Below are 23,141 nucleotides of genomic sequence, written 5' to 3'. Positions count from 1 at the left end.
TTCATGTCCTTCTTTACTGTTAATCATTAGTTCTGTCTTTCCAATGTCCACTTTCAATCCTTTCTTTTCTAGGGCTCCTTTCCATGCTAAAATCCTTTCTTGCAGTTCTTCTTTTGTGTCAGTGATTAAGCATACCCCTGAAAATACCAGATTTTTCACATTAGCCTCATTAACAGAATTTTCCGAGAATATATCTTCCCTAAGCTATGGGAGATGTTAAAATTATTGCCATTCGTGAAGATACAGTAATCCTGCAGCCAGCCAAACCCTGCATAATTAGGTAAATCACCTTAGAACCACAAGAGATAATACAGTAAACCCCCTGTATTCGCGGGGGATGCGTACCACACCCTCCTGCGAATAGCTAAAACCCCCGAATACTTAAAACCCCTCTAAAAACACTTAGAACTGCCTATTTTGATAGTTCAAAAAAAAAACTCTAAAAATGCTTTTATATACTGTACATGAGCACACAAAAAGTGCACTTTGTCATGAAAATGATATGAAAATACAGTAATTAGTGAATATTTCTCAGTGAAAAATACGGCGAATGGGCGAATTTTCCACGAATAGTGTGTACATATGTTCCACAGAGAAATCTGCGAATAGGTGAGTCCGCGAGTCGTGAGATCGCAAATATGGGGTTTGCTGTACATATACTGTATAGGTTCGTATGTTGTTTCCTGTTTATTACCAAAGCCTAATGGGTATCTAGAATAAAGAAATTTGTTGACAACATGTGACACATGAATTTCGGGGACCTTACTAATGTTCAGGGTGGAATTCTCCCTAGTTTTCAACGTCTCTATTTAAAGTCTTTAATAGCATAAGAATGATATTTATTTCTCTGTTATTATTTCACCGGCTGACGGGTCCCGATCCAGAAAAAGGATTTTGACAAAGGAAAAATCTATTTCTGGGGAGGGGCCTGTGTCACCCGGTGACCCACCCCTGTTTTTCATTCTCTCCCTCCCATGGTAAACATCATTCTAGTGGGGTGGGTGCTAACATGGAATGCGACTAGTGTTGCCTTGTGTACAGTCCATGAGTAGTGTATGGGCTTGTATCGCACCTCTCTCGTTGGGACTTTTGACATTGGGAATCTTTATAGGGCAGGGTCCCGTGATTGTGACAGTCTCACCCTTTACCATATACGACTCCATTACTTGGAGCTCGCTCTGGGGGTAGTAACCCCAGCTTTACATTTAGCTTTTCTCTGGTATCTAGCAACGGAATTACCTAGAAATAAGTGCTGAATGGATTATTTCACCGGCTGACACGGGTCCCCGATCCAGAAAGAAATTTGTTGACGTGACTTTACCTTGGACCAAAATTTTATGTGAGTTGTTGGGATTCATTTATTAGTAGCATAAGCCATTTTGCCACCTATCAATTTCTTTTGTGAGCTCTTTTGATGAACAATTGCTGTGCTATCAAAAAAAATTTTGATGTAGCAAAAACCTATTTTTGTTAACCACTGTGAGTCCTCAAACCCACCCAGTCTCCCTGACGAAAAGGCATGGACTAGGCTGAACATTTGTCTTACACACTGGTGCATTACGAGGAAAATAGCTGACATGTGCTGTTGCCACATCTGTGTAAAAAGGATGAAGGGATAACCGAGGCAGTCGCTGTAAACAAGAGACAGAGCCCTCTTGTCTCAAGTCATTGATATTATATCACTGTGTCAACAAGCACTGTTCTGACCAAGACCAACTATAAGAGGGTTCTTTGAGAGTAATTGGTATTTCTTATAGAGCCCTGGTGTGGCAGTGACCATGAGAGTAACTCCTTTGAGGACTCACAGTGGCTACCAAAAATATGTTTATCCTATGCCTAACCTTTTTTTTTTATAGCGTAGTCGCTTGTTTCGTCCTCAAGGACTTACCTTCCTTGGTCCACCAGAGCTCCATGGTGACCAACTAATATCAAAGAATTCTCTTCTAGTTGGTCTTTTTGGCCACGTATTGTCATAATGAGTAACATTGTAACACATGATGGAGTATATAGTGGATTCAAAGATAAGAGGGCACTTTCCCTTATCTTCAGCGAAGCTGAACCCAGTTTTTCCAACGTCAAAAGAACCTGCAAGAAAGAGAAGTGACTATTGCGCATGCACGTCCGCCCTCTTGTTGATAACTGGGCCATTAAAGGCCAAGGAGCCATAACTCTCTTTTGGTCTGTAGCGAATGGTTCACGTCATTACCAGCGCTCCAAAAAAATTAAACTTTTTTCTCAGATTTCATTATCGAGGATCATGAAAACATCAAAAATAGCAAAATAAGTCTTTAATATTAAGTTCTAGTTAAAAATTTTAGTTTTAAACTTTTGGAATTGATAATTTGTTTGTAAAAGCTGGAACCCAGCTTGTTGATTACTACCTAGTTTCGTAAAGCGAAAATTGTTTTCAATTCTAACTAAATGTTTTAACTAAAAGAAATGTTCCACAAATTATTAATATGGAAAATCCTTTCAGATTATACTATGTCTACAATAATCTAGGCAGTAAGTGAGAATAATTTAGACTAGATTAATAGTGGATGTTGTCTGTAGCCTATGTCCTAGGTTCATGTATCCTTAAGTGGCCTAGCTTAGACTGAGGGCCCTAGAATCAGGTAATGACTATATGGGCAAAATAAATCGATAGCCTAATAATAAGGCTACATATTAGTATAATTTTTTCCTTTTATATAAGCATGTGCACTTAAGCATGAGGTAAATAATCCAGGACTAGTCTAGGCATTACCTTATATCAAGTTAAGTGGTAACTTTACGAAACATACCATTTTTCGACTAAATTGTTAACCTAGACCATGTAACCTAGGACTGGATGAAATAGTAACTGTGCTGGATGAGATGGTAACCTAGTCTTAAGGCTACATACTAAGGTAATTGTGTTTTTGTAACCCATACCCTTAAGTGCGAATTAAATAATCTGGATTAGGCAGTAGCCTAGATTAGAGTAAGTAATAGCCTGGTTATAAGGTTACACATTATTGAGTTACTGCTTTATATAGTAGACCAGGGGTCGGCAACCTTTTGAACACAGTGCCAGTTGATAATTAATACCATTTCTTTTACTACCTTGCATGCCAGTTGTTATTTTTTTAGCACTGTATAGGAAAATTAAAATCATAATTGTACAGTGTGTAGTGACCATTTTAATTATAATGTATTATCCTGAACATGCATAATAAAATATGTAATAATTTTGTTGCATTTAGTATTCTTTTTAACAAAAATATTTTATATTTCAAGTTTATACCTCACCATATCAATGCGATCCTTGCCCTTGCTTCCTGGCCAAAGTTGAAATTTCTGGTGAATATTTGGACACCTTGAGTTTCACACAACCCTCAGAGTGATTCGTTGTAAGCCTGCTGCGATGGGAGCTGAGGATGTGCTTCATGTGTGAAAATATCTTCTCACATTGATATGTGGATCCATATGCTGATAGCAGTGCAAAAGCTGCTTTCTTCATGCAGTTGAAATTATCAGGCAGTGATGTCTAGGACCTTAAAATGGAGGCTGCATGATCATTTTTACTAGTTTCCAGTATTTCTCAAAGATCTTTAAATTTAGCTGACCACAATGATGAGGCCTGAGAGTCAATTAACTGCATTTCCAACTCCTCAGTTTCCATCCACTCAAAGAGAGTCTCATCCAAGTCACTGTATTTAAATATGTTTGGTCTGATTAAAAATGAAAACACTGGGCCCATGTGTTGAAATCTGATTGAGAACTCAGACTCTAATTCTTGCATGTACAACTGAAGATTAGTAGTGTTGACAGGATGAATTGCAGATAAGTTCTTCAAGTTTTCGAAATAACGGAACGAACCACTTTTGATATCTGTTGAGTAAACTGCAAGCTTTGCAACAAATGCCTTCCAAGTATCATACAAATCCATCACTGTTTTTCCTGCACCTTGCAAGAGAAGATTGAGGTGATTTAGATGTCTAGTGATGTCTGAGAGAAACATAGGTTTCACAATCCAATCTCTGTCCTCCAGCTCAGGATAGTTTTGGCCTTTTTCTGATAAGAAAATTTGGATTTCATCAAAGCATTCCACAGATCTCTCCAATACCTTCCCACAGCTTAACCACCTAATGCTGCAGTGCAAGGGTATATCTTTGTACACACTGTCCACCTCTTCAAGGAAAGCTTGAAACTGCCTGTGCATAGGAGAAGAGTGTGCAGCAAGAAAATTTACTTCTTTTGTAACAGTAGTTATCACCTTGTTGAGATCAGAGCTCGTGAACTTGGCACATAAATTTTCTTGATGAACTATGCAGTGCAATTTCAGAATGGGGTGCCCAATTTTATCCTCAACCATCTTAGTAAAACCCTTGTTTTTTCCTACCATAGCAGGAGCATCATCTGTTGTAATTGCAAAAATCTTTCCTATGTCTACCCCTCTGTTCTCAAAGTGGTCAGTGAATGCCTTCAGTATGTCTTCTCCCTTGGTGGTGCCATACATAGGTTTAAGACAACACAGCTCCCCGTGTACCTCCGTGTCACTATACCTGGCCAAAACAGCCACGTAGGGAATGCCACTGATATCCACACTTTCATCCAGGGCCACACTGAACACATGTGTACTTGTTCAAGCAACCGTTTGCTGCTGACTTACATTATCAGCCATTTCAGAAATGCGTCTCTCCACGGTTCTAGCTGAGACAGGCATGTCTTTTATCCTTGAGATGATAACGTGTTTGTTTGATATGCCATCAAATAACACCTCAGAGCACTCTAGGAAAGCTGCTTTTATAAAATCTCCATCAGTAAAAGGCTTTCCATGCTTAGCAGTACACAGAGCTAGTTTGCAATCTCTGGGGCCTGCAGGGTGCCAGATTAGTGATTTTGCCAGATTACAGACTGGCTAGGTTAGAATACAATTAACCCAAACAGCTAATCACCTCATCCAACCTTTAACATACCCTGTAAATCAGTTCAAGTTGGAAAAAAGAAACTTTAAATGAAAATCAAGTTAAATTTTACTGAGGCACAGGCAAAATAAATGAAACAGGTAATTCTGTTGACTCACACAAGAAAGTTCATCATTGCTGCTTCCAAAGTGACGAGCTGGAATTTGCAACTAAGCACATTTACATGTCTTGAGGTGAAGGGCTGTCAGGATTCCCATCTTCATCTTGGAGTTTTTTTATATATTTTATGCTATTCTCATCTATATTTTTACTTTATTTTCTCTTTTTATTTTTACAACCCAAAAGATAACCGCAATCTTGTTTGTAGGGTATGTACGAACACAGAAACTCATTCGGTGGTGCCAGAGAACTTGCACCAGCTTGTCCCCCTGATCCCAACCCCTTGATGAGAGGTGGGGGGGCTTAGGGATTCACTGCAGGGAGAGTATGCTCTTGTATGCCTGCTCTCTCTGCTGTGGATTCAACCAAACATTGGGACATTTAATTCTTTCACTCCTCCTCCTGTTAATTTTCACCTTCCCCTCCTCCTCTTTTGTTGACAACCTTAGCATGGCATTGAATTATGAACACCACTGCTTTTGTAACTTTAAAGGAGGGTGGAGTGTGATGGCATGCTGCTCCACCTGTAGCACTAGAGTACCCAATATGGTCGAGTGAGGGGAAATTTTTATGTCAAGCTATACCCTCAGTTCTGGGTCTGATCTTGACAGACTGAGGACCCTCAAGGCACTGTGGGTATGGTGTATATCCAGGTGAGGATCCCAGAGCAGTACCATTCCTCCACAGTGAGAGGGACCTCATCCTGGATGAAATTTATATTATTCGTTATATAGTGAACAAACCAAACCTCCCTACGACTTCTAGCTTGACCATGGACGACTGTGATGAAAACTCACTTCAAATAAATAAAGATGACATTAATACATTAATACCCTACAGAAGGCAAAGAACTAGTTACAGGCAAGACCCTGACATTGACACACTTTGACTCCTTCTTTGGAAGTGGAAGTTAGTCAAGGTTCCTGACCTTCGAAATGGACAGAAAAATATCTGCTTCAAAATTAGAAAATTACTTTGAGTTGACACCCAACCACTGAAATATCATTCAAACAAATAAAAGAATTACCCTTAAAACCACTATGGTGCCAAAACTGTAGTAAGTATGGATATACAAAGAAAAATTGCCAAAATACATCTGTGTGCGCATATTGCGGATCTAATGAACATACCACAAAATCACCTTGCAAGGTCTAAGGAATGCATGTGTTATATATACAGTACAGAATTAGAATTACTGCAGGAGAGAACAGGAATGCTTATAAGAGAAGCCAAATTAGAATTAAAAGTTAGACGAATGCATGGTGGAATTTACCTTTTCTACTGTAATAAGATCAAATAATGAAACAATAATTGAAGATAAGGGTAACAAAACCTGATAGATATATCTCAAGAATAATAACTACATTGCAGGAAGAAACTAAAATAGCAAAGAACCAAGAAATGTATATGAATGCTAATATGGATAATATATGTTCAAAATAGTAGAGAGGCAGAGACCCAAAATCACAAGTGGCAAATCACTGGGTTACAAGCTAGCATCCACCCTAGATCAATAGTCCATAGGTGGGCCCCTCTTCCGCGGGTGGATGCCACCTCTGATTTTTCCTTATAGGCTTGTAATAACACTTTTTGTGTGAAAATGGCATTTTCCAAAATTGGGCAAATGGGGCTGTAGAAAGGTCTGTTATGTCATCACTTTTCAAGATATGCAAACAGACAAACCGTGAAAATGAAGTATTTAATGTACTTTAACAAGTTTATTTATGAAAAGTTACAAAATTGTATTTACCACATGGAGATGGGTCGAACCCTACTTGGACCCCTTATCCTCTCAAAAAACTTTTACAGCTTTTTTTCTCAAAAAATGCCATTGTTTACAGAAATGATACATTTTCAGTGTATGGAATGTGTAAAATGCATGGTTAGGCAGTTTTGTACAAAGTTTCAGCCACCTGTGATAGTTAGGGGTCACATTATGGTGATGTATTAAGCCCCAATTTCGGGAAACATGACATGTATTGGCAAGAGAAACTCTGTTCTAATACCACAAAATTGTATTGTGAATTTAGTAAGTAACTCTGTATCATTAGAAGTTTAATGACAATTAGTATATTTTTGTAAAAGCATTCCACCTGACAGTGTGGGGAGAGGATGAGGATGGGGACGGTGGGGGTCAAACCTTTACGAAAGTTTCACAGTTTGAGAACATACTGACTTTAACTACTGTTGTCACCATGTTCATTAATCAGCGTCATCCATCTTACACAACCCCTCACAGTTGTAAGTGCTTTTGCACGCAAAAAAGTCAGCCTTTAGACAGCCACATCTGGTGGGGATACACCCCTCCTTACAAGAGCAGCTGACCAAAGCCATGCATGATTTTGGCACTGACTGCAGGGACATTAGCATCAGCGTAAGTTTCCCAGCTTTAACGGTCCATCCGTTCCTATCTGGAGAGGGTAGATCCGTGTTGTTCATAAAGGCTGCCATCCAGATTAAAGATTGGTAGATACTCTGCATGAGATGATGAAAAGAAAGAGCGTCCTCAGTAGGCGGTAAGGCTTCTCTGGAGGACTTCCCTTCACAAACGTCTTCACCCTAACTTCATTCACAGACCCACAATGTCTGTAGTTGAACAGGTGGCAAACAAACTTTTCTGCACCCTTTCGTGCATCTTCACTGCATTCTGCTGAACTGCCAAGTGATTATAGTAAGTCTGGTTCCTTTACGAATACATTCCAGCAGGTACTTTTTCCTTTAACCTGAGAGCTGGCTGGTTGTATCACAACCAGTGACTGCATGGAATGCCATTAGATTGTCAGTCACTGATGGAGCCAGATTGATTGAATGCACAGGGATGTACTTTGGATCTTTTGAAGTGCCAGAATGAATCCAGATCTCTAGAGACAGTTTAGATCTGTGGTCAAGTGCTAGTACCAAGACATCTGTGTCTCAACAACTGATGACCACACATTGATATCACAATTTAAAGCATCCTTAGCATGTAGAAAAATCTTAGTGTCTGCTTCTTCTGTGGTGCTGATTAAGTGGGAAAAGTCTCGTGATGCTGATGACCACACCATTCTAATATCACTGAAGCCTCCTTCAAGTACCAACTCACAGTTTTAAGGATGCTCAGAACAGTTCATCAATTCATTTGATATGAAGGCTGCCAATTCAGACGTGTTAGATGTGTGGCACATGAACTTGGACCAACCATAAGGCGATTTGACAGTGCCCGAGTCTATTTTCCGTCTGATTGGCAGTGAACTTCCGACTCAGTTTGCTTGTGTTTCATCCTTTATCAATGTCTCCTGATATCGATCAAATAGAACATCAACTCTTGAGTAACCGGACTTTAACTCAGCTAAAATGTTTTTAACTAATACATTGCCTAGATCCTGAAACATTCTTGCATGCTCTGGTTTATTGCCTGAATCAGGGCTGGGTCATCAACTAGAAGGCAAGTTGGATTGCTGTTGGTGGGAAGCTTGTGTTTCACTTCAATAAATTCTGTGAGGATGTCAGCCAGATCAGCCTTGGTTGTCGTATTCAATTTTTGATTTGTGCTCGCTAGTGCCAGTGGTGCATGGGAAAGCTCATTCTTGAGGATGCTTCTAAGGTCAGCTTCCCTTCCACCATCACTCACAACTACAGCCTTCACAACAGTAACAGCGTCCTTGTTGACCCGAACAGTTGTCTTGTACATAGTTGCCATGGTCTTGGCCGTGATGTGTGCAATTCTGGAGTAAAAGTCGTGTCCTGTTCATCAAGACGAGATTTTATAAACTCGGTCACTAATTTGTGCCACTTTCCTTCTGCAGAGAGAATATCTGATGCAGTTTCATTGGGCACATTGTCATTGTTTTGGAATGTGAAAAGACCTGGAACCTCTCAAACTCTTTCATCAATTTCCTGACATCTTTGTCTCTCTTCTAACCAGCTTTGCCAGCATCCCTATGAATCCAGTCGTCATTTATATTATCATGCTGTTGGCCAAAGAGATGCAGGGTATCATCTGAAATTCTGGCATGCTTGTTGTATGTCAAACACCATCTATCTTGTGGAGAATCTGTGTGTGATCCCTACAGTACTTCCACTCACTTTAGCAGTCTGGTTGGCGTGTGCAAGTGCCTGGTCAGTTGCCAACTGTTTGAATTTACCCTTAGTTCTCATGATTGAAAACCGACCAGCAACAAATTCATTGAAGATCTCTGGTGCTGTAGTTGGGAGAGCTCTCATATAGCCAGATACACTGGGCCCCAGCAAGCATAATTTGTGTGATCACAAACGGCAAACCAAGGCAACATTTTGAGAAAACTTCCAAATAAAGGGCCCAGTTGCCTTCTTGGCCCGCTCTAATGAATTCCATCAAAATGGAAACTATCTCCGTATACTACCACCAAAAGTTGAGTGTTGGGTGAGCCGACTCTGATTCATCAAACTCCTTAAGCAGATCAAGTACAGTAGATTTAACTCTAACCGGCGCACCAAAAGAATCGGTGACATCTTCATCTGTGGTTGTGAACTTTTCCAAAACATTGTCAGTGACCACCAATATGTTTTCATCCACTGACTTTCCACTTTGCACAGCCCAATCCTGGAATTTGGGCCAGAGTATTCTCCAGAGTGCTTCATGTGTTAGTTTATGTCCATGAATTGCCTTATTGTAAGCATGCCTAGTTAGCATATGTGAGGTGGTTTTTTCACCATATTCACCACTCTCAACCCACACATCTCTTAACCCCGAACAATCCATGTGTTGACCAGTAGCTTTCGTAAAATTCATGTCAGTGTAGAAGTCCCTTAGTCTGACACTGACATTTTCGAATTCATCTTTTTTACTCCAAACAACCTCCTTCACTTTACAGTACAAGGCCAGATCAAATAAAATTACATTGTATGTCTGCCCTAGCTTCTCCAAAATGGCCTTTCATCTAACAAGAACTGTGTAAAGTGGTCATGTCGCCAACTGGGGCTGGAATAATTGGCATGCTACTTACACCGCTAGTTTCAGACTCAAAAGTAGAGACAATATGGTTAAAACCTATCCAACTTGGGATCTGCTGCACATCTGGGTTACTATTTCTACATAAGAACCAGGCCAAGTCTTTGGCCGTGGCAGACTCTGAACCCCCATCACTAGGTTCATACCAATCTGAGTCAAGCACGGGGAAGATTGGGCGGGGCACTTCTTGTTTGAAGAGCCAGATGGTAGGATTTCATAAAAGTCGGTGGGCAACAATGGACCAGAGCATCTTTGTTTGCTAATTATTCTACTGCCGTTGACAGTGCTGCTATTTTCTTGTTTTCCATACTGAAGTGTAGCATATTGTGTAGCACTGAACATGCCCATTCCATCTAGTGTTTCTAGGTTCGATGGAACAATAACTGCCATTTGCATTCCATCTTTCAGTTGGTGTCTACTTTCTTAGCTGTTTCATAACTTGCATAGTGACCAGCAACATTCAGAAGTTGGACTAATGATTTACTTCTAGTCATGTGGTGGGCAGTTGATGCTAGGCTTACATGCTTTGGCATAAGGGTTTTACCTCTCGAAGCAACCTAGATTACATCGTGAAACAAGGTACTAAAATGATTAATTAACAATGAGACTGCATACAAAGTGATCATTTTACCACCCAAATATTTTTCATGAAGAACAACAATTGTCAAATTGCAAATGGGGAAGGGTAGAGCCTAGGGTATGGGCAGCAATGGGTGATGGAGGGGGTGCAGAACGCATAGAATGAATTTGGTGAGACTGATATAGACCCGAAAACTTATATCTTAAAACAAAATCCTGTTTGGTGGTCAAGAAAATGTAAAAGAAATGTATTCTAAAGGAATACCTTAATGTCATTTTTTCTGTTTTATGGGTCTTTGCCAGAAAATGAGGTTTATGCAACCCTCCAGCATTTTGCCCCTAATTACCCAAGGCTGATGAAACTTGGTGAAAAACTGCCTTTCTATGTCTTCTCCAAGTTCCATATCATAAATATACCGAATCTGTGAAGTTTGGACATGTTGGGGTCATTTTTAGGCAAAAAGGGTAATCTGGGGGAGGTAAGGTGTCAAAGTGGGGCAAGACCTCAATTACCCCCTTGTGACTGGTAAATTGCTATACAGTATTTGACAAAATGATGTTTTAGTGCATACTACAAGCTTCACCCATAGCTATATTTTAGAGGGAGCCAGTGCCCCAGTTTGTGCTCACTGTGGTGGTCAGCTATCCGTTGAGCACATGCTGGTGCACTGTCCTAGATTTAATCGCCTTAGGGCAAAGTTCTTATTGCCTGGGAAGACTATTTTAGAAATATTAAATGATGGCATTGAGGTAGGGTTATCTGAAAGAATCTGATTATTTTAATGAGGTATCATTTTAGTATATTTAATCAAGATTTTAGTCATATTTATTGTATAATTAAATATATATTTTGAATATAAAAGTTTATATATATTTATTTTTTACTGGTCTTATTTAACATCATTCTTCTTTTTTTACGTTCATATTTTAACGCTGAATTTTACTAGTATCATTCACATATTCATTATCAGTTATATCATTATTAATTTATATATTTCATCTTCATTTTGGCTCTGAATAATCCTGATGGGTTCCGACGCTTGGTCTTCAACACCTAAACTTCATAATCAGTCAACCAGTCAAACCATATATTATTCAGCATCTTGAATAAAACATGCAGAATGAAAAACCATAATAAAAGATAGAGGGATGGGCCTCATCTGTATGCATTAAATTATGCATACGTAAGACTCAAGCGGTCATGTTTTATAAAAATAAAATATGGAAAAAAGGTGAAGAATTAATTTAAAAATCAGAAACCATACTACCAATTGGCTAGACTGCAAGATTTTAGGATTAGCATTTGATACTCAATTGAATTGGAAGGCCCACTTCACATACATGAAATAAAAATGTAAAAGAGCATGAAATCTAGTAAAAAAATCTGTTGAACACTGCTTGGGGAGCTGATAGACACACCCTTACTGTACTGTATAAAGTAACCATGTTTTCTATCATTGATTATGGAAGTGAAATAGTATATGGCTCAGCATCAGACGTAATGCTGAAAATGGATCCAATTCACAACAAAGGCCTTAGAATATGTTCAGGAGCCTTTAGATCATCACCAACCTCATCTTTACAAGTTGAATAGGGTAAAGTACCACTCTGCCCTTGAAGAGTTTGTAACAATGAAGAGTGCCTTGAGAATTCAGACAAGTGATTCTCCAACAAAAAAACAATTTGAATTAAGAGATGTATTTATACATTATCACTCACCACCTTTCCCTGTTAGAGCTAGAAGATTGTTTGAGTCACTGAATATAAATATACAATTGTCTTCAGTAGTAAAATTACCTCCTCGTTGGACTATGAATAAAATAAGAATTTGCACATACTTATAATATTTATCAAAAAGTTACTCATATACTCCAGAACACCATAGACAACATACAATAGAACATATAACCTGAAAAGATCCACATTACGCAATATATACAGACGGATCTAAATCACAGTACAGAGTGGCATATGCCACAGTATCCCAAGGCCAAACGTATCAGTTCTCTCTACCTAATAATGCCTAAGTAGTTACAGCTGAGATTTGTGCAATAGCATCAGCCATAAAAATAATTAAAGAAACAGCATGTAATAATTTTGTGATTTTTAGTGACTAGAAGTGTCATAGAAGCCATTCAGAGTCACAAACCAAAAAATAACATTGTAGGGATTAAAGGGGGCAAAGAGGTTGATAAAGCAGCTAAAGTAGTAGTCTACATGACAAGAGCAAATGTAAACATCCCTATTAATGACTATGTAAGGTATATAAAAACAATTATTGTAAATAAATGACACACTACAGTATATGGAATGAAAAAAACTATGAATAATAAATTGAAACATAAAATCCTGTGTTGGAAAATGGTGTTCATCATAGTAGAGAGACACACTCACAAGTAATTCTGACACATCTTCAAATTGGTCACACTCATTTGACACATGGACACTTAATGAACAGTCCAATGGCCCTCTTTCCAAATGCTGAGAGTGCAAAGTGATGATATCAGTCAAACGTGTTGTGTGAATGTCCAAAATATAACCCACAGCGTTTATCAACTTTTGGAAGTACTAAATTAATGAGGGAAATTTTGTCAGAACCTTCTACATTTTCAGTCATTCAGTTTTAATATTCATGAAGAACTGCATAGGCAGTCCCCGGTTATCGGCGGGGGGCTCTGTTACCGACAGCATGACGATATTTGAAAATTGCTGATAACCAAAAATCGGTGATAGCAGTGCTTATAGGTGCTGATAACGGAATATCAGTGCCAATAACCGGGGATCGGCACCGATAAGTGGAGATTGGCGCATATTGGCGCCAAAAATCCAGTTATCATTATTGCTAAGCAAGCGCCGTAAAAACAGATCACCAATAGCCGAGGCTGCCAATAACCAGGGACTGCCTGTAATTTAAATGATAACATACATAAAATAAATAAATAATGAAAATACAAAAAAAACCTGTTGGGCTTTTGATGAATTAAAAAAAATTTAAAATGTTACTTAACTTATTCTGAATTTTAATATTCCTTTTTTTAAATGTGAGTATACATGGAAACATGAGTGAATGTATTTAATGCATGTGTGTTCCAGTGTGAAAGCATATGCTTTTATTTTAATTCATTCATCACCAAGCTGAATGACCTATTTGCTCCCAGTGATTGGCCTATGGCCTAGACTTGATATTTCATCCTAATCCTTCAGGCCACCCCTAGGAGAGCTGATAGTCAGCTCAGTGGTCTGGTTAAACTACAGCAAACCCCCTGTATTCGTGGGGGATGCATACTGCACCCCCCCTCCCCCTGCATGAATAGCTAAAATCTGGAAATACCTTAAAACCCCTCTAAAAACACTTAGAACTACCTATTTTGATAGTTTAGAAAAAAAAAAACTAAAAATGCTTATAATTGAGTATTTTAATAGTTTTATCACAAAAAGTGCATTTAGCCATGAAAGTGATATGAAAATACAGTAATTAGTGAATATTTCTCAGTGAAAAATACCACAAATGGGTGAATTTTCCGCAAATAATGGGTGTATATGTTCCACAGAGAAATCCACGAATAGGTGAGTCCGCGAATACGGGGGTTTACTGTATTTTAATAATTAGTTAACCCTGAATGAACTCATAGGTCTAGGTCCCAGCTCTTGCTTATGGCCTAGATTGTATATTCCATTCCATTATCATACCTCCACCTAAGGAGTCAACCTCCAAATAAAATAGGAAGGTTCATATTCTCTCTGGAACAAATAACAAATTTACGGTAACGTACATTTGACCTAGACATACAAACCTGGAGGTTTTTATTATACTAAATCCCCCTCTCTAACCGACCCTACATTAATCCATTACAAAACAAAAAGTGGATGCTGTTTACTGAGTGAGTGAGTGATTTCCCCACCCCCTTAGTAATACTCTTGCAGAATTTAAACTGTCACTTCACAAATTATATGAAGATGGTAAAAATGTAGCAGTATGTTTGATTCTTGCCCATGTGGGCATTAAAAGAAATGAAAAAGACAATGGATCAGCCAAAGCTGCAACTACTACGTCAAGATCACATGTAAATATTCCTTTTAGTGATTACTGTACATAACTTCTGTAAAACCTAGTATTATATAATCAGTTAATGACAGAATATATGGAATAATGAACATGAGAGTAACAAATTAAAACTGATAAAATCTTTGAATATGGAATTGATCATATTAAAAGGAATAACACACAGGTAATTTTGATTCATCTTGCAATTGGTTTTGTATGACCCATGGGTATTGGATGAATTAACCTATCTGATCCAATCCTTACTTGTACAGATTGTGAGTAACACTGTCAATTTTTGTATGAAAGTCCAAACTATAATTGACAATGAATATAAAGTTTTGGAAACCATCACAAAAAGAAATATCAGAATGACCATTTTGAGTTAACCCAATGACAAAAGGTCTTTTGAAATCTTCATACTACAGGCAGTCCCCAGTTATCGGCGGCCTCGGTTATTGGCTATCCGGTTTTACAGTGCTTGAATAGCAACGACGATAACCAAATTTTTTACACAGATACCCGGTTGTCGGCGCCAGTCTCCGGTTATCGGTGAAGATCCTCGGTAATCGGCGGCACTGGTCACCGGTTATCGGCGCCGATAACCGAGGACTGGCGTTATTATCGCTGATTTTTGGTTGTCAGCGGTTTTCGGTTATCATCACGCTGTCGGGAACGGAACCCCGCCGATAACCGGGGAGTGCCTGTACTGTATTCTTTCTTCTTCAAGGTTAATATCTGCTAAGAGCTGGCCAGATGTGTACAATCTGGTAAGGGGGGAGGCAGGAGTTATGAATATAGTCACTTTTTTTATCCTGGCACATGCAGGTGGAAGTTAAACATGGCGTGGTATCCCGTAGAGTTCAGGTTGTCATTATACAGTAACTAAACCTGAAACTTTATAGCAATATCATGCCATTTTTAACTTTCGCCTGCATGTTCCAAAATAAAAAGTGACCATATTCATAACTCCTGCCTTTCCTCTTATCCAGATTATGTATATCGGCCAGCTCTTAGCAGATATTAACCTTGAAGAAAAGAGAATAGTAAGAAGAATTGAAAAGACCTTGTTTAAAATCAGTTCTACTGATGCTGCCATTCTTTTCAATAGAGCATTCTCAAAGGGGGGTTTACTCCCTTTGAATAATAATAATAATAATAATAATAATTATAATTATAATAATAACAATAACAAACACCTGCCTTAAATAATTACCTTGTCACTAAATAATTACCTTGTCACTTAGGTTCAAAGACTGAACCAGCTTTCACTGAAGTTATATCTGTATAAGAGACTTCAGGTTTGTATATCTGGGAAATTGTAAATTATCTTAATACTACCACCCAGCATCAGGAAGAAATAAAATTGAATAGGTAGTATTATGTGTTAAAAATGCTTGAAAGATTCTTCTGCCAATAGTGGTGCTTAAGGAGCTAGTTGGAAGTATTCATCGTGGAGTGTTTGAGGACTGCACTGATGCACAGAGAGGATATTGCCAATTAATGGGTTTGTAATAAAACAAGTAGGAGATTCACCACAAAAGATTCACATTATGTAAAAAATTTGACACATCTAGCAGAAATAGCACACCTGCCATATGGATAATACAGTGAATGATTGTTTATGTTAATAATAATAATAATAATAATAATAATGTTTATTGCTTATTATACCAAAGTTGTGTTATTTCTGTGGTTATTGGTTGCATTGAGTAGTATGTATAATAATAATAATGTTTATTGCTTATTATACCAAAGTTGATGTGTTATTTCTGTGGTTATTGGTTGCATTGAGTATTATGTATAATAAGTATATTTATGTTCAATTTGAAGCTTTTAATAAAAGGCTCAAATTTTCTTATTGCTGTTGCAGAGATGGGACCTTCAAACGTTCATACATATGTCGCTTGGAACTCACTGGCAGATTTGCTGTAAACATTGTTGACAGTCTCATTGTTGTTCATCATCAAGCATCCAAGGTATGTTTGTAGACATGCAGCTCAAATTTATATCCTCATTTACATATTAAAGAATATTAGTTGTGCAGCAAGAGAAGAACCAGTTCTCATAAAAATAAGTTTAATTTAAATGTATTCAGCAAAACCATATTTTGTAATTCATAGTTTCATAACAAACTAGTCAGTCATAATTAGCTTTAATTTGCCATGTTAACCCTTAAACGCCTGTTGGGCGTATGGCGTCGACTAAAATTGTCTGTTGAATGCCGAGTGGGCGTAGCAAACGCCGACTACAAAAAATTTCAACCTTCGGTCAACTTTTGACTCGACCGAAATGGTCGAAAAACGCAATTGTAAGCTAAAACTTGTACATTCTAGTAATATTCAGTCATGTACCTTCATTTTGCAACAAATTGGAAGTCTCTAGCACAATATTTCGATTTATGGTGAATTTTTAAAAACTTTTTTCTTACGCCCACGCAAACTCGGCCGAAAATTTCAGAAATTCTTTCGTCATTTTGTTGTAATTTTTGCACTGTTCTATATTAGCCGTTACATAAAGTTTTATATATGAAAATGTGCGCAATTTCATGTACAATACAACAGAAAATAACTCATGGTTGTAGCTTTTATCAGTTTGGAAATATTTTCATATAAATCACGATAACTGCCAAAATTTCAACCTTCGGTCAACTTTGACTCGACCGAAATGGTCAAGAAACGCAATTATAAGCTAAAACTCTTACATTCTAGTAATATTCAATCATTTACCTTCATTTTGCAACCAATTGGAAGTCTCTAGCACAATATTTCGATTTATGGTGAATTTTGAAAAAACTTTTTCCTTACGTCCGCGCCAGAAATTCTTTTCATCACGTTGTCGATAATGTTTGCACTGTTTTATATTAGTCGTTACATAAAGTTTTATATATGGAAATGTGCGCTATTTCATGTAGAATACAACAGAAAATAACTCATGGTTGTAGCTTCTATCAATTTTGAAATATTTTCATATAAATCACGATAACTGCCAAAATTTCAACCTTCGGTCAACTTTAACTCGACCAAATGGTAAAAAAACGCAATTATAAGCTAAAACTCTTACATTCTAGTAATATTCAATCATGTACCTTCATTTTGCAACAAACTGGAAGTCTCTAGCACAATATTTTGATTTATGGTGAATTTCTGAAAAAAAATTTTTTTGCTTACGTCTGTGCGTGGTAACTCGGCCGAACATCTCAGAAATTCTTTCGTCATGTTGTCGTAATGCTTGCATCGTTTTACATTAGTCGTTACATAAACTTTTATATATGAAAATGTGTGCAATTTCATGTAGAATACAACAGAAATTAGCTCATGGTTGTAGCTTTCATCAGTTTTGTATTTTCACATAAATCACGATAACTGCCAAAATTTCAACCTTCAGTCAACTTTAACTCGACCGAAATGGTAAAAAAACGCAATTGTAAGCTAAAAATCTGACATTCTAGTAATATTCAATCGTTTACCTTCATTTTGCAATAAATTGGAAGTCTCTAGCACAATATTTCGATTTATGGTGAATTTTTTAAAAACATTTTCAAACGTCTGCGCGGAACTCGCCGAACATCTCAGAAATTCTTTCGTCTCGTTGTCGTAATATTTGCACCGTTTTATATTAGTCGTTACATAAAATTTTATATATGAAAATGTGCGCAATTACATTTACAATACAACAAAAAAAAAAATAACTCATGGTTGTAGCTTTATCAGTTTTGAAATATTTTCATATAAATCACGATAAATAGAAAAATTCGACTTTCGGTCAACTTTAACTCGACCGAAATGGTCGAAAACTGCAATTGTAAGCTAAAACACTTACAGTCTAGTAATATTCAATCAATTAGCTTCATTTTTCAACAAACGGGAAGTCTCTAGCACAATATTTCGATTTATGGTGAATTTTGAAAAAAATTTTTAAATCTGAGCGCACAATTCATGCATCATTTTGTGATAATATTTTCTCTGTGTTGCTTTGATCATTTTAAAATTTGTTATATACCAAAATCATCGCAATTTAGTGTACAATACAACTAAAAAAAATTAAGTCATTAGCTTTAACCGTTTTGCTTACAGCGCGATTTGTATACAATTATATACGAGTTTTTTTTTTTGCTGTCATATATTCCAATATTTATATATGATAATGATTTTTTTTCATTTCTGATGGTTGCGTACTAAACTTCAGGCAATGACAAAAAATGAGCCAAAAATGAACTCTTAATCTTAAAAACTAAGCGTGCTGTGATTTTTGAAAAAACTTTTTCCGCTTCAGCGCTAACTCACCGAACGCCGCCGGCATACGGGAGACGTTTTTGTAAATAGGGCTTCGGCGTTAAAGGGTTAATATCTCAGTAAACATAGCTTCTGGAGTCTTGAAGACAGAAGAATAGCCAGAAAATCAACATTCATTTCAACATTTGAAATGAATCCAATTATAAAGTTTTTGAAAAATTGTAGTTTAATGGGCAAAATATAAATAAAAAAAAGAATCCTTTGGGCCATCCCTGTGAGAGCTGATATTCAGCTCAGTGGTCTGGTCAAACTATTTGAATACATAATAATAATGTGGGGAGCAGGTGGGTTGCTGGGAAAGGAGTTTCCCGGGTGGGGATGGGGTGGGATGGGTGGGGAAGGGGTAGGCGGGTGGTAGATTTCTTGTGGTTGTTAAAAATACTTTGTTTTGTGTTGTTTTTAACATTTGTTTTTTTCACATTTTACTAAAGGATATTACAGTACCTTGTGATAAAATAATCATTTGCAATGCAAGAGAGAGAGAGATGATGAAGTTTGCATTGTATTCATTTTTAATGAATGCTTTACTGTGGGGTGCCAGTGCCATGTCCCATGTGGGGAGATGTGCCATGTGTCGATATGACACGTCACTGTAGCATAAAATCCATGTATTTTTATAAAAAAAATATTTATCAAAATTCTCATATACTGGTAATTTCACCTATTCAATCCATGAAACAACTGTTTTCTAGGCTGTTGGGAAACAGTTGCTGTATGGCATTTTTTGGAAGAATATTTATGATTGTTTTTTTCTTGGTGATAATCATTAAAAAATCAACTGAAAATCTGAAAATATGCAATGAAAATTATGACAAAACACCAAAAAATAAAAAAAATTAGAAATGATGGGGAGAAAGAGAAGTATTTGTGTGTGTGTGTTTGCACTGTATGCAGGGGAGTTTCTTAGCACAGCATCAAATGTTCTCGCTCTCTCTCTCTCTCTATGTTGTGTATGATTATTTTATTACAAGTTAATATCCTTCCATAAGATATGAAAAACATAAAGATATTTTTACCAATGAAGCTTATGAAACATGATTGTAAACTTGGGCAAGTTACAAAACAGCATTAAGAGATGAACTGGAAAATTAATGATTACGATGAAATATAATATCAAGAGTGATAAAACATTCTCTTGTGCACTGTTATGATGCATGTGATATATTAGCTCCAACTAAAAAAGCTGGTAAATGATATCATCGATGAAATCCCATGTGTAGATGTAAATAGGCACACGCGCACACACACACAAGTGAAGCTTCTGTGATATTATGAGGTGAAATGAAAAATCATTAACTACAATAAAACAGAAGTTGATTAATTACTGTTTATTAGCATTCTTAAAATGAATTTGCCTTTGACATATCATCATTGAGAAACACCGTATGTACCAAAGATGTAAAATCAGGGTGAGTTTTACAGAAACACACACACACACATACACACAGTTTCCATGATAAGGTGAAATGAGAAATCAGTGATCATGAGAAAACAGAAGATTAATGATAACTTTTTAATAATATTCTTAAGATTTACATACTTAAAGAGCCCATTGGGGTCTGTGGCACTATATGGTATCAGAGTACTGTATAAGTAAACCTAATGGAATTTAATACAGTATGTAACATCTGATATAAAGTTGCTGTATAGAAATATATTAATGGTGATATAACTGTGGTAGGCTGTGGGTAAACACAAGTAGGCTATGGGGTAACCCATATATACCTATATACATACCATGTTGGTTGCTGAGTATAAGAAAAAAAAAAAAGAGGTTTGCTTCTCTTATGTAAAATGTTTTTCAAATGTTTTCTAGTATTTCTTTTTATGTGGTTAGGCAAGGCAGTTATATATACAATATATATATATATATATATATATATATATATATATATATATATATATATATATATATATATATATATATATATATATATATATATATATATATATAAGCCACGTTACTTCCTGGCTTCCCATTGGATTATAACAGCACCCCATGTTTGCTTATATTTAAGGCAAGATGCACAGCGCTCTAAACAGCCATGGGGCATAACTATTAGCTTAGAGTAAAGCCAATATATACAGGCTCTGCTTAGAGCACTGTAGACAGCAGATTTAAGTTGATATACATATTTTCAATGTTATGATGGGTTGAAAGGACAGGCATACAGTACTGTACTTTTGTGTGGAACAGACAGTATTTGAATGCATGACAGGGCCAGTCTGGCAGCCTCACAATCACTCATACTGCATTTTCCTGGCCTAAAGAGTTCACGGCCAAAATACTATTACTCTTTCAATGCACACACACACACACACTGCAATATTAATGAAAATATACACTTGTAAAATATCAATGGCATTTATTTAAACAGCTATGCAGGCAGTTCATATGACATCATGCGATGGCAGTCAACCTCCTCAGCTGACAGCTTACACCTGTTAAAATTATGGCTATAGAAATGGGTCAAACCTTCAACCCTTACTTAAATGCAATTTATTTTATATCATTACTTTCTGAGATAAATTCGGCATTCTTGGTTTTTAAGTATTATTAAAAACTGCAGTATTTCATTAAAATAATTTATATGTATACAACAGTAATGTAGAACATTGTACAGTATTAGTCACACTAGATCCAACATTATTTAATATAATTATGTATGATAGTTATTCTTTTGCCATTTTTTACATTCACAATCATTTACAATTATGTAGAAAATAATACAGTAACTAACCCAGTAGATATAAATATTTAAACAGTAAAGCTCTACTGCAAGGCAGATGCACTATGGCATTATTTACTATAACACAGATGCTGATGACAACATGTACATAATGTAATATGGAGGACATACTATGAATCATATTAGGTAGGCCTGTTGAAATATACACCTAAAGGCTACCTGGAGATTGTGAAATAGAAGGGACAGATCTCACTCTGTAGAGTATTGATGGGGCCAATAAATTTATTATTTATGTGTACATCCAATGTTGACTGAAATTATGATCATACATAAATAAACCCACGTAACAATGGTAATTGAAAAAAATACATAATGTACAATATAAACAATCATAAATACATGGGCACACTGTAAATACTGAAGTATCTCTGCTTTGTTACTTTGAGTAAGCATTTTTCTGGCGTCAAATTTGAAATAGTAGTAGAGAGTGCAGAACACAACCTGTCTGGAAGGTACCTGCTTCTCAACTTTGCCCAGCAGTTGAGACAGGATGTTGCTGCTGACAAGCAGACGGGATCTGCTTTTCAAACACCTTGTCGTTGTTACAGCCATAGGCTGAGCAATAAGCTGGCATTGTCCAGCAAGTTGCATTAATTTGGGAAAATTAAGGGATTTTGACGAAGGAAAAATCTATTTCTGGAGAGGGGACCGTGTCACCCGATGAAAAAGTCCATTCAGCACTTATTTCTAGGTAATTCCGTTGCTAGATACCAGAGAAAGCTAAATGAAATGCTGGAGTTACTACCCCCAGAGCGAGCTCCATCAGATGGAGTCGTGTATGGAAAAGGGTGAACTACAAAAACACGGAACCTTATCCTATAGAGATCCCAAGGTCAAAAGTCCCACAGGGAGGTGCCGTTACAAACCCATGTACCACCCGTGGACAGCACACAAAACACCGCTAGCCGCATTCCATGAAAGCAGCACCCCACTAGAATGATGTTTACTATGGGAGGGACATGACACATGGTGGAGGTGGGTCATCGGGTGACACGGTCCCCTCTCCAGAAATAGATTTTTCCTTCGTCAAAATCCCTTTTCTGGATCGGGTCCCGTGTCAGCCGATGAAAATTTAACAGAGAAATAAACATAATTCTTAAACTAAAAAGATAAAAATTCTAAGGGGAACAAAAGACCGAAGGTCCAAAAAGAAACTTTTCAATCACTAGTAACAATAACAATAATGTACAAAAGAAACTGATGTTAGCTTAAAATTAACATGACAATGTGAAAAAGTACATAAACAAAATAACTATACAATATTGAAAACCTTATAATTTAAATGTGTCATTTAGACAAATACATGGATAACACAGCCAGGTGAGAAGTCACGGCAAGCCTGACTGAAATGACCGTGAGGATAACTGAGGCAGTGGAGGAGGAAATGACTAGGAATCAGAAAGGGAACCAGAGGGAGGGACAACGTTCCCTGCCGCGACTGCTGAGAATTTAAGAGCT

At 37.1% G+C, this 23,141-nt stretch overlaps 1 protein-coding gene across 3 annotated transcripts in view; it reads left to right on the top strand.

The window, feature by feature from the left end:
• Bulli (regulator of MON1-CCZ1 complex protein bulli) overlaps positions 1 to 23,141 on the top strand; it is a 441,067-nt gene that overhangs the window by 166,859 nt on the left and 251,067 nt on the right. For all 3 annotated transcript variants that reach the window (XM_067104768.1, XM_067104769.1, XM_067104770.1), the window contains exon 6: positions 16,512 to 16,617. In XM_067104768.1, coding sequence (XP_066960869.1) covers positions 16,512 to 16,617 — 106 coding nt within the window. The remainder of the gene's footprint in view (positions 1 to 16,511; positions 16,618 to 23,141) is intronic.

Source organism: Macrobrachium rosenbergii, chromosome 6, assembly GCF_040412425.1.
Source record: "Macrobrachium rosenbergii isolate ZJJX-2024 chromosome 6, ASM4041242v1, whole genome shotgun sequence".
Taxonomy (NCBI): Eukaryota; Metazoa; Arthropoda; class Malacostraca; order Decapoda; family Palaemonidae; genus Macrobrachium; species Macrobrachium rosenbergii.
The sequence above is the reverse complement of the archived record's forward strand: the minus strand, read 5'-3'. Positions and strand labels throughout refer to the sequence as shown.